The 13,710-nt window shown below is 39.7% G+C and overlaps 1 protein-coding gene across 1 annotated transcript in view; it reads right to left on the reverse strand.

Annotated features, from left to right (window-relative positions):
• Nucleotides 1-3,720: 3,720 nt before the first annotated feature.
• Nucleotides 3,721-13,710, reverse strand: part of srcin1b (SRC kinase signaling inhibitor 1b) — a 128,194-nt gene continuing 118,204 nt past the window's right edge. Inside the window, exon 20 of the mRNA XM_028567286.1 lies at nt 3,721-7,940. Coding sequence (XP_028423087.1) covers nt 7,935-7,940 — 6 coding nt within the window. The 3' untranslated portion in view covers nt 3,721-7,934. The remainder of the gene's footprint in view (nt 7,941-13,710) is intronic.

A 13,710-nucleotide genomic window follows, 5' to 3' on the forward strand; every position in this document is an offset into this window, starting at 1 on the left:
TGTAGACGCGTAAAAAAGATGTCAAACTTGTTATGAGTTCATCTTTTAGCGGTAAATACCCCGTAGGAAACAGAGGCACCTTCAACATCACATAGGTTTTCCATTTTTGTGTTTTTTTCTTTCACGATAATCCACCTGATAACTAAGGTGTTTTCTAAAACTGAAAGTTGAGTTTTTCAGTTGTCGGACGTAGTTTAAGATACAAAATCGATGGTTAATTCCCAGAAATAAAACCAGGAGTTCTTGTCATTGAACAGGTAGAAGTTTTTGCCTGAGAAGGAAAAACAGATTACAATTTAAAATCTTGTATTTATGTAGAAATATTAGTTACAAATAAATAAATTAAAAAAATGCAACATTTGACAGTAATAGTAGCACTGTATTTTGACATTGAAACTAACAGATCCAGATGTTTGGAAGCTGAAGAGAGCCACTGAAATATTTGAATGTATTAATTGAATTTGTATTTAACAAATGCATTAACAAACTTGAACCTGCAATAACCAATTATTTTTGGCCACTTGCCAAACAAGATGTAAACACAAGATTAATATATCATCACCTTTTAAGTTTATATGGCAAACTTTTTGGCAAACATTTGCTTATTCAAACATAAAATAAAAAATAAAGTTTAATTTGAAATGTTTTATTTAAAAAGCCATCTAATCCATCTCATAATGAATCTGTTAATAATTAATATTTTACAATTTTAATTTTCATAATCACTTTAATTTAAATGTGTGACAAGTAAACATTTAAAACTCCAATAAAGTTCTATTCACAGAGCAGTTGTTACATGGTTAATGTATTAAAATATATAACCAATTCACATCAATTGAATAAAGCAAAAAAATCAATAATTTATCATTTTTTAGACAAAATAAGGGAAAAAATACTATTGTATAAAAAGATATTTGTATATCATTCTATTAGTTTTTTTAAACCATCAATTTAGTCATTTTTATTCAATACTTTAAAATCTCTATTTATTCCGGTGGCACACTTAAGACTCCATACACTGTCATAGCAGGAACAGATGCAAAATAGGTTTGACTGTTTTCACAGTTGTGTAGCTCTTGCCAGTTTGGTTATTAAACTGAACTAATGACTGCGGCAAGAGTTTCTTCCTCATCTGCTACTTCCTCCTGTCTGAAGGAATGTCGACTCTCAACATGCTGCAGTGGTATGTTCTGTTCATTTATCTAAGTAAATTTTTCAGTAGTTGTTCTGGCATTCTGGCAAATCTTTGCTATCTTATTTTTTTTAATCTTATTTATTATTTCTGGTATATTTCTTGTACTTTTGGTTTGTGTGTGAGTGAGTATGTGTGTATGTCCTTGGTAACTTGCTTCTTGCTGCTTGTAACAGAGTCATTTCCCAATTTGGGATGAATAAAGTCCATCTATCTATCTATCTATCTATCTATCTATCTCTCATAAAACACAGAGGACAAAATGCAAAATATGTTAAAAAGTAGGTGTTAATTAAAATCTTAGTGAGTAAACCAGTTTTTACTTGTTAGTTGTTACAGAATCAGAAAAGGTTTTATTGCCACAATAAGTACACTTATGCGAAATTTGCCTTGGTGAAAGGTACATATGCATAAACAAACAAACATGTATGAACATTAATATAAAATAAACAAATACAGAAAAACATATATATACAAAGTAACTGTTGCATAAGAAAAAAGGCTGAATGGTTGAGTGCAAAGAATCTACAGCAGATTCAGATCAGTTTGATTTGCACTTACAGTCTGTCCTCTGTTTCCAACTTCTGTTTCCAGACGGAGGTAAAGTCACATCTGTACAGTCAGATTTTGTTCAAAGAACAAAATGGAAGCAGGAGGTGTTGGGAGTGACAGCAGGAGGCGGAGCTGTCACAGTTAAACACTTTCACTTCCAGGGGCCTCGAGGGAAAAAACAGGACGCATCAAATAACTGTAAAACTGCTCAGTTTGTATCATGAAGAACAACAAATAAATAATTTTAACATCTGCATATGAGACTCTGCAATATCATCATGAACAAATTAACCACATATACTTACCTCCACTTCAGACTTTGAGGATGATCCTTCCTGTTAACCTGTTTATATTTTGGGCATTGTGGATCTTTATGATTATCTTTGCCAGTGTTGAGGAAGTTACTTTTAAAAAGTAGTGTTTGCTCCTTACTCGTTACTTCTTAAAAAAAAGTAATCTCTTACTTTACTTAGTTACCCCCTATGGAAAGTAACTTTTGACGTTACTTGTTACTTTTACTTTTATGTTGCTTGACTTTGGGCAGAACCCAATAGAATGACATAAAGTTCTGCTATGGAGGACATAACAGGTATTTCGTTTGTGCTCTTTATTATAAAAATAGGATCAATAGGCTCCTTTGGAACAACATGATAACCTCAAAATGGGTCATATGTCTCAAAATAAAACATGCCTCATCAAAATCTAACAGAAAAAAGAATAACTTAAAAATAGCAGTTGAGTTAACGGCAGTGGACAAAAGTTTTTTCGCTAGGACACAGTGTACACCTTACACTCACATTCCTCCTCTTAGTTTCAACGAGTTTGAAGTAGTGGGAATACCTCCATCCCTCAAAAGTCAGCGTTGGCTGCTTCTCGCTTGCCATGATTGTTCTGCTACCAGCCTCTGTCACGTACCGTCTGGAGCTTGAGACTATTGCGCAAGCGCGCAGCTGAGAAGGCAGTGTCGCTGTCAAATCTGTCCCTGGGGAAAGTAACGCTGCGCCGAAATTAAAAAGGAACTACTCTTCGTTACCAAATTGTCAGTAGTAGCGCGTTACACTAGCCTGGTCCTACCAGACTCTGGTACACTAGCCTGGTCCTACCAGACTCTGGTCCAACAGACTCTGGTCCATTTCATTAGTACAGAGAGTCTGGCCTCTCTCCATTGACAAGTGTTAACTTCCTTGAAGGCGGGTACTTTGTTGAAGTTTAAAACTATTGGATCTGCCCAGAGCCACTCTGGATCTGCCGTAACCAATCGTTAATGTTTGGTCGTGACATATGTCATGCACATGTGCAACAAAAGGGCGACTATATAGCGAACCCAGACGTAGTACTGAAGGGAAAAGAAAATTGAGCGGGAGCCAGGCTAGCGATACTACTACTACTTTTTACCCAAAGAAAATGGTTACGTTACTACACAACACTGCTCTTTACTGATATTTCCCTCTGGATAAATAAAGTTCTATCTTATTTTACTGAGTTTTTACTGAAATTTAGTCTGTGCATCCTGAATGAAGATCAGAGGAAATTCTCTCTAAAAAAATTAAAAACACATGCATGTACATACAGTATACATATCATTATATTGATAGAGATATAGGATCAGAATACAAAAAATGTTGTGCACAAAGTCCGGCGTTGTTCTTCAGGGGAGAAATTAATTAGAGCTGCAACAACTGGTTGACTCTAAGAAAATTAAACCGCAACTATTTTGACAATCAAATAATCATTGCAGGTTCTCAAATATGAGAATTCACTACTTGTCTTGGTCTTGAATTATAGAAAATGGAATATTTTCAGGGTTTGGACTGATAAGTCAGACAAAAATAAGACATTTGATGGCGTCGCCTTGTGCTCATTGTAATGGTCATTTTCCACAGATTTGTAATATTTTATAGACCAAACAACTAATCAATAAATGGATAAATTGAGGAATCATTTGAGGCCATTCACAGATGAGACAGTCACAACCATCATGTATAAGAGGGTCACCTTTATTGTCACAAAAACACAACAGGAACGTACAAAAGCAGCAACCTTTTTTGTTTTGTTTTTTTGGTTGATTTTTCTCACACGAAGCAGCAACTTTTACTTTCCATACACAAAGTTGCGCTGTGTTTTGCACGGTTTAGTTGGTCTTTAGTAGTTATACTGACTTTGTAGTAGATTATCATTCTTCTTCACGATTCACAAACAACACTTACCCCACACAGCAAGCATCACTCTCAGACTGGAGGAACAGTATGCAGTTGATATACAATATCATCCTTACATCTTTCTCAATACTTATAATAATCTTTTTTTCTTTATTCTGACAGTAAAAGGGGCTTTACTGAGCCATTTAACATATTACAAAAATCTATCTTACTGTACAATTTTTGTTTAACTCTATCATACACTCACAAGTATACACAGAATTATCGACAAGAAAAGTTTACCTCTGTTGACCCAGCGTGCAGATTTCCAGGAATGTATACAGTATGCATGCCATTTGGGATTTTTTTTAATTCTTCCCGTCTAAAAAAAAAAAATCTCCACAAAAAATCAATTTTGTAATATATCATTTTGGGTTTATATACACTTTTGAACACCCACAAATGGTTTGAACAATCACACATTCATCAAGAAACCATCAATAGAGTTTAATCTGTGCAGTGTACGGACACCATTGGTTATAATAGAGGAAAACAGCTACAAAATGGGGCGTCCCATCACTGACTACGTTTACACGCACATAATATTCCATTTTTTGCTCCTATTCCGAAAAAGACGATATTCTGACTAAGCTGTGAACGTGGCTAATGAAAGCGATTATTCAACTAATATTCCCGTTCACATGTAGCAGTGCAAAATACGATTTTTTTTTAAAGTTTACGAGCGGTAGTGGACTTGTTCAACGGTGGAACTGCACCCATCTGGCCCAGAAAGACATTTCACATAGACTTAGAAAGAAACTTCTATATTTCAGCGGATGTTTTATATTTTGGGTACATCAACTTACCAGCGCGAACACTGTCTTTAAAACGTCAATATGCCTGTTACGTGGATGTAACGTCATTAGCGTTTCCCAAACTGCCGGGGCTATCGGCTAGAAGCTAACATCAGCGGTAGCTAACATCGTGGATGTATTAAGAGAACGGTAACACTGTAGATATATGGCTACATAACGTTACTACAGACATAGCTAGATACTAGCTAGCGCTAGCTACTAAGGTTAGCCTGTATTTTCGTGAACAGAGCTTCATCTCTCATCCACGTTACAGGCTTTACAGCATACAGCCCTCGGATGTATCATGAGATAAGTTTTAAACCCTAAACCTAAACCTACATCGGTTCTTAGGGACATATAAGATATTACGTTAACGTTAGCTACCAAACTAGCTCCATTATTTAGCTTGGCCTGCATTCTGCTTTTTTAGCTTTTGCAGTTAACCACTAAACCAGGTTGTTGAGTGATAGTGACACTGTTTTAAAGTTACAAACATTTTATTTTCTTATTTTAAAATTAATTATCTTAATTAAGGAAAATGTTTTTTGGAACTTTAATACAGTGTCACTATCACTCGCCTGGATGAGGGATGAAGCCAAGAGAAAGTTCTGTTCACAAAACTGCAGGCTAATAGTAGCTAGCGCTAGCTATTAGCACGACATAATGATTACATCTCCTTGGTTCTTGGTACATTCATCGAGGTGAAACGGAGGCTGGCCTCTGGAGGACTTATTTTATTTCTTTGTTCCTACTTCTAGGTGGCCTATAGCCTACGTTAGTCATTATATAAATAAAGTTAACAAATGTATATATTCTTGACAAAAGGCAAAAGAGCTTTGAATAATCCCGGGCTGTAAACGGGTTCAGGCTTTTAGAAAGCTGTCAATCACTTGTCGGGCTTGGGCCAAATTCTGTTGGGCCTAACTTTTAATGCCCAATTACAGCTCTAATCCAGTTCTCTTAATACACCCATGCATATTCCGAATGCGCTGTATACATGTCCAAAGAATGCTTCTAAAACCCAAATGATACCGGAATATCCCACATCTTAACCGGAAAATGCTATATCCGGAAAAAAGCCTTATTCGGAAAATATCCAACCGGAATATGCTGTTTACATGACCTGTATCAAATTCAGAATATTGTCATATTCGGAATAATAGTGGAATATTGGTGTGCATGTAGACGTACAGAGTGAGGTGATCGCTTTAGAGGAAGGAGGATATGTGCTTTTTATAAATGTGGTGGTGCTATTATAATACTGTTCCCTCCCACTGCTGTACTGGTCTTCTACAACAACGTGTGATCATGGTTTGTTTCTAAGGGTTAGCAGGAAAAAAAAATAAAACATCTTTAACACAGAAAAATAATAATTTACAGAATAAATGTGTTACATGCTTATGAATCTTTTTTCTTTCGAGTATAAAAATACAAAAAAAGCTTGATTATATAAAACATAGATGACACTTTTCTTTTTTACATGTTAATAAAGAAATTTCTTCAACAAAAAAAACTGAATGGTCTCATAATATACATACAATATATCTGTGAAGTGGTTCAGGTCATACTTTAACTGCGCTTTTTGTTTTCTATTTTCAGGCTAACTTTTAATGGTATTTGTGAGACTACTAATACATTCCATTAAATGTATTATGACTATATGGAGAAACATCCACTTGTAATTTATTAATATTTCCATCCAGCAAAATGTCAAACAGCACAGAGACTGAGAGCAGGATTATTTATCTCGTCATTTTAGACAGTTCAAATATTTCACCACAAAAACCTTTCAGCTCAACGCTCAACGCTTTACATCCAGGGTTGGATTTAATGTTTATAAGAAAATAATCTTAGACAATGAAAAATATTGTCTGTGTCCCAATTTCATGCTTCATACTAATTGTATACATGTTATTACTATTACTAAGTGGTATTTGCTCTTATTAAGCAAAAATAAATGTACTTTCCTATTTTGAACAGAATATTATTTGAGTTAGACTTTCTGTTTTTAAAGATCTTACCGAGCCGTCTTACCACCATCTGGAAACCAACTAATTCACACACGAAGATCACAACACAGCCTCGACCGTTGTATTTACTGCCACACGGCGACGGTTTAATCATGTGACCGGTGCATTTAACGTAACGGGTAGAGTTTTAAATAAAAGAAGCAAACATTTTGAAACCAAACTAGTTAAGTTTAGGCATCAAAAGTACTTTGTTAGGGTTAGTAAAACGTCAGGGATCGGCATGAAAAGAGTCCCGTAAAATGAGGACGTAATGTGCATCACGAGGTTGTTCACGTTGTTTTCATAAAAAGGGACAGAAATTGTTGTGTAATTAATGAAAACAGAGCTAGATAGAGAAGTTCTTTCTCTCCTCCTCACAGCTAGCCAATCACAGCGCACAGTCGGATGAACGTCGAATTGTCAGTTTTGGGAAGTTACAGACATTTTCGAAAGCAGATCCGCCCCGATTTGACTTCAGAAAGGTGCGAGGAGGTTTCTGAAGCTATTTGACTAACCGACAAAGCATGCTATCGTCAGTGCAAGTTGCATTATGGGAAATGTAGGCTCAGGCGTGTTTGGAGCTTGACCCACAGTAGTTACCAAAGGTCTGAAGGCATCTGCTGCTCCAATACTAAAGTAAAAAAATGTTTTGTCACTTTTAAAGAGTGAACACACAACAGACTTAAAAGAATTAGTGTGTAATATGGAAGTGGGACACAGATATTGAGTTGGTTGTTAGATATGGCGGACGTTAGAAGAGAAATCCCCAAACTGCTTCATCCTGCAGGTCCAGAGCCGACGCAATCACCTCCAAATGTTTAACTCTTTGTCTAACGGGAAGCAGAACAGCATGATGGGGGAGAAATGGGATCAGAAGAAGTGATTACTGGAGTGTTATCAACCTGTCTGAACAAATAGTTCAAATGACAAACTCTCACGCCTTCGAGGTCTGAACCAGAATGCTCCGAGTACTCGCTCCTCACGTTATTAGTCCGGCTGGGACCTGAGAAGCAGACAGAGAATGAAGAAAGCAAAGCAACAGAGAGAACGGAAAGAAAGAGAGACTGGCTCAGAGACCCAAATGATGCGAGAAAAAGCAGCGGAGGGAAAGGATCAGCGAAACTGATTGTGATTGGCCAGAAGCATGAGCAGCGTTTCTGCTGAAGCAAGAGAAGAAGAGGAGAAAATCTCAGCACTGCCCCAAAAAAAAGCAAGAGGAGAGGGAAGAGCAAAAAAACAATACAAGAACATTTTTGAATGGAAACAAGAAGCCGTGAAAGGGAGGGGGAAAGAAAAAAAGGGAAAAAAAAAAAATCTAAATTTACATACAGACAAATTTATTTCAAGTTTTTGTTAAATCTTACATGTGTGTCTGTGTCTGGTGAGGCTTGCTGTGTGATGCTAAGCCCCCCCTGCACTACCACTACTCTACTCTTCCATCTCCTGATTGGCCAGCGGGGATGTGGGGTTTTGGTGCATCGGAGTGACAGTCCTCGTGCCTGTGGGCGGATGAGAGACGGGAGGAGAGCGTGTGGCTGTCGCTGAAACGATGCTGTGATCACAGTCGGCTGTCACAGCTCTGGGACTGAAAGTGTGTCCTCGTTCTTGTCCTCTGTGTGTGACGCAGCGAGGAGGGAGGGGACGGAGAGGTGACATATATTATTGCAAAAAAGGAAAGAGAGGAAACCGCGGAGAGAGGACGAGTCTGATAGGAGGAGAGGAAAGGCAACAAGGAAAGACAGGAAATGAGAAGCAAAGCGGGAGATTAAACAAGAAGAGGAGACAAGGAAAGGGAAGATAAGAATATGAAACATATGGGTGAGAGGTTGGGAGAGAAAACAAGGAGAAATGGAGAGGAGAGGTTACAAGGTGAGGAAATAAGAAAAGGGAGATAAGGAAGGGGGGAGAGGAGAATAGGAAACAAGTAGGTGAGAGGATAAGGAGAAAAAAAAGGAGGAGAGGAAGAAATAAGAAGAGAGGATGGATATCAACAAAGGGACAAAAGGAGAGATAATGGAGGGAGAAATTAGGATGGGAAAAAAATTGAGATGCAGAGAGGAGAGGAAACAAGGATAGGGGACAAGTTTGGAGAGTAAAGGACCGATGGTCGGATGGAGAGAGGTAAAGGAGGGGTGACATATATTATGGCAGAAGAGGACGGATAATGTTAATGTACAGGAGGAGACAGCAGAGAGAGGAAGAGTCTGATGAGTCTGAGGAAATAAGGAAAGACTGGAAACGAGAAGAGGGAGTGTAAAAGGAGGAGCAGAGGAGAGGTTACAAAGAAGGACAAGGAACAAGGAAAGGACCGATAAGGAAAGAACAAGGCAAGGGAGGAAACAAGGAAAGGAGAGAAAACAAAGACAGGACACAAGGGGCAACAAGGAGAAGAAGCAAGGAGAGAAGCAAAAGGAAGAACAAGAAGAGATGTGGTAGCGAGAAAGGGAAACAAGTGAAGGAAAGGAAAAATGAGAATAAAACACTAGGAAAGGATAAAAAAAGCAAAGATGATGAAAAGAGACGAGGAGAGAAGGGCAGAAGAGGGGTGGAAAAAAAAGACGTGAATAAAACAAGGAAGCAGGTAGTGCAGAGGAGAGGAAAGGAAACAAAAAAAAGGAGGCAAAGAGAGAAAACAAAGAGGAGAAGAGAGATAAGGAAACAAAAAGGAGACAAGGAGATAAAAGAAAGAAGAGAAGAGAGGAAACAAAGATAGGAAACAAGGAGAGAAAATGAAGAGATAAGCAGAGGTGAGAGGAGAGGAGTTAGAGAGGAAGAGGAAGCGAGAAGGAGGGGAGTGAGTTTCTCTGACAGCCGCTCTTTATTAGCCAAGCCTCCTGGGTGTGGATGAGAAAAAATTTCCTTCCATCTGACCCGATCTTTCTTTAAACATCTCGGCAGCAGCAGCACGAGTCTCCGAGGCTCCGATACGTGCCGGATAAATAAACCGACTCCAAAAACAAGCAGTGTCCGTCCGTCCCCTGGTCCTCCTCTGGTGCCAGAGCTAATGAACACATCAGCACATTAGCGAGTTCCCCTCCAATTACACGTCTGTGGGCCACACTTGGCGGCCGAAGGTTTGTCCGTCTAAATGTTCAGCGAGGCAAACGAGGTACGTTCAGGACGATTAACGACGAGATGAGGTACGCCCCAGTGGGGATGTACAGTACGTCTGAAGAGTGCCAGGTACGTCAGGATGCTGCACACAATGGATCGGATCTAGTGTGTCCTCGAAAGGGTAGAAACGAGAGAAAAAACCCTCGAGAACCCTTCAGGATGGAGGATGCAACTTGTTTTTGTGGCTTTGATCATCATTTCTATCAGTTGTGATGACGCTGTGGTCACTTACTGTACAACGCCATTTTCCCGAGGTTTGTGGAAGACTTAGGTGCATGTATTTGTTTACAGGTCCTCCCCTCAAGAAAATTTTGGTTAAAAAAAATATTTAAAAAATATGTTAAAGTGCTCATATTATGCTTTTTGGCTTTTTCCCTTTCCCTTATTGGGTTATATATCTTTTTGTGCATGTAATAATTGAAAAAGCCCAAAGTCCCCCCCCCACTGTTCACAAACTGCTCCAAACAGCTCTATTGTAGTCCAGCCTTTACTTCAGAGACAAACGTGGTCACTTTGTAACACACGTTATAATGCTCGCATAGCTGCTAGCATGGCACACCCTCATACTCTGCTTCTGACTGGCTAGTAGTCCTTACCTAGGTACTGTCAGGGCACACCCTCATACTCTGCTTCTGACTGGCTAGTAGTCCTTACCTAGGTACTGTCAGGGCACACCCTCATACTCTGCTTCTGACTGGCTAGTAGTCCTTACCTAGGTACTGTCAGGGCACGTCCTCATACTCTGCTTCTGACTGGCTAGTAGTCCTCACCTAGCTACTGTCAGGGCACTCCCTCATACTCTGCTTCTGATTGGTTAGTAGTCCTTACCTAGGTACTGTCAGGGCACGCCCTCATACTCTGCTTCTGACTGGCTAGTAGTCCTTCCCTAGGTACTGTCAGGGCACTCCCTCATACTCTGCTTCTGACTGGCTAGTAGTCTTTACCTAGGTACTGTCAGGGCACTCCCTCATACTCTGCTTCTGACTGGCTAGTAGTCCTTACCTAGGTACTGTCAGGGCACTCCCTCATACTCTGCTTCTGACTGGCTAGTAGTCCTTACCTAGGTACTGTCAGGGCACTCCCTCATACTCTGCTTCTGACTGGCTAGTAGTCCTTACCTAGGTACTGTCAGGGCACGCCCTCATACTCTGCTTCTGACTGGCTAGTAGTCCTTACCTAGGTACTGTCAGGACACACCCTCATACTCTGCTTCTGACTGGCTAGTAGTCCTTACCTAGGTACTGTCAGGGCACGCCCTCATACTCTGCTTCTGACTGGCTAGTAGTCCTTCCCTAGGTACTGTCAGGGCACTCCCTCATACTCTGCTTCTGACTGGCTAGTAGTCTTTACCTAGGTACTGTCAGGGCACTCCCTCATACTCTGCTTCTGACTGGCTAGTAGTCCTTACCTAGGTACTGTCAGGGCACGCCCTCATACTCTGCTTCTGACTGGCTAGTAGTCCTTACCTAGGTACTGTCAGGGCACTCCCTCATACTCTGCTTCTGACTGGCTAGTAGTCCTTACCTAGGTACTGTCAGGGCACTCCCTCATACTCTGCTTCTGACTGGCTAGTAGTCCTTACCTAGGTACTGTCAGGGCACTCCCTCATACTCTGCTTCTGACTGGCTAGTAGTCCTTACCTAGCTACTGAGCATGTGCGACTCCCAACAAAGAAAGAACAGAAGTGAGATGTCTCACTCTGTAGCTAAAACAGAGAGCTCAACACACAGGGTGAAAAGAGGAGCTGCAGCAATGTGCAGTACAACGTAAAAAATATGGTGTTTTTAAAAAAATTATCCATGTAAACCTATACTGGTACAACCTCTAAATACAATTATTAACGTGAAAATGAGCATAATATGAGCACTTTAGCAACCTGTCTGATCGTTTTCCTGCTCGTTTCTTGAGCCGTCCGGCTTCTCAATAACACATTTGGTTGATGCAATAATATCATTACTGATGGAAGTGATTGCCAAAACTACAAACATAAGACCCGAGTTAAAGAGGATTACGCTTCAACGTATAAAATCCAAAGGGCAGTAATGCCTCTGTGAAAGGGACGAGATCAAAGAGTCGTCCCAGTTTTTGGCTAACCGATGAAGATGGATTCTGTGCAGACTGGGGAGAAGGATAAACACCCGATCGTAATGCTTGGAGAAAAGGCTGGCTGAATAAAAACACGCTAAAAAAACACTCCACGTCCTCTGAAAGCTCATATTGTCTAACTGTGTTAGAACAGCGTGTACAAGAGAGGAAGAATCCAAGCTTGACAACGGCTTAAAGTTCAACAATAAAAGAAAACGTTTCGTGGTGACAAGGTGCTGCTTGGCGCCTCGGGGGGACACGGGTACATCTGTGACTCTCTCAGTGCTCTCAGGAACAAAAGAACGAGCCGACAGGTGCACCACCCAGACTCCAACGGGGATTATAAAGTGCACCGCCTTTTTTTTTTTTACTGCAGCACAACTCTTCCAACAAACTCTGTGCCAAAAAATAAATGCACACACGGATCGGCAAAAGATAGAATATGGCGTATTTTGCTCAGGTTGTTTCGGCAGCTCTTCGTGCATGCTGTAATCTAACAGCCTCCGGTCAACAAACATCTCATAATCTAAATGCATTCGTTTGCCCGAGGCGAGTGAACACAGTGCACCACTTTCTGCTGATTTTCAAACAGGCATCTTGTGATGTTTACTGCATTCTAAATCCATAAAAAAAAAGAAAAGGCTGAAGAAAGATAAAAAAATAGTAGACAGTAAATTCTTGTTAATAAAAAAAAAACCTTTGTTGTCCCCCGTGTGTAGGGAAGCACCGATACGATACTGATATCGGGCCAATACCGACTCAAATAGCTGGATCGAGTATGGCGCCGATCTATTCAATACAATTCTATGTTAATATACTCAATACATTTTTTAAAAGGTTTACACTTCTGTATTTCCTTTTTTTTAACCAGGTTGCTGGTGCATGCTTTATTATTTTTCATAAATAACAATTCAGTAATTTTACATCTATGCATTTATTTGTTTCATTTTTTTTTACAATGTTTATGTCAAGCCTCATGTTGCCTCGTACATAAAAGAATGATCCCAGTTTCTGGTTTCTTTCACACAGTGAGGCATTCAGCGGGATCGGATCGCTACTCGGTATTGGCCAATACCAAAGCCCAGATTTTGCTATTAGAAAAATATATATATATATATATATATATATATATATATATATATATATGGATCGGTGCCTCCCTACCCTCATGTGTACGACTGTTTTACAGTAGCATGATTCTTTACTTTTTCTATTATACATGAGGCTATTTTGTTCCACAAACCACAACACTGTCAGCTGAGAGTGACAGATGCATTTATAATCTACCGATAAAGAACCAAATCATCACTCCCATTGTCTGTAAATTACAGTAACAATTAGGATTTTGAATCTTGCACTGTGTTGAGAATGTTTCTGTCCAATATTAACACAATGTCTGAAGACATTATCTCGAGCCATGAGCCCACTCCTGACTATGTAAATATGAATATATGGACATAAAAACCCCACATGATTTGACCGTTTGCTTTCAGGCTGTTTGGGTGATACATTTTTAAAAAGCAATAAGGGCAATGAGGCACACAAATTTAGATATTCAGACCAGCACGAGACACAAGCGGCCCTGAATACTAATCCTCGAGGTCTGTGTGTGGAGGGAAGGGAAACGCTCGCCCAGATGGCATCGCCGTGTCAAGCGGAGGTCAGCCGTGTTAGCCGTGTGCTAATTGCTGTCACAGCTAATAGAAGTCAAAGACACCGTCCTTTCTGGGAATTCTTAACCTGATACATGCAAGGTAAAGTCTCTA

The sequence above is a fragment of the Perca flavescens genome, chromosome 21, assembly GCF_004354835.1.
Source record: "Perca flavescens isolate YP-PL-M2 chromosome 21, PFLA_1.0, whole genome shotgun sequence".
NCBI lineage: Eukaryota > Metazoa > Chordata > Actinopteri > Perciformes > Percidae > Perca > Perca flavescens.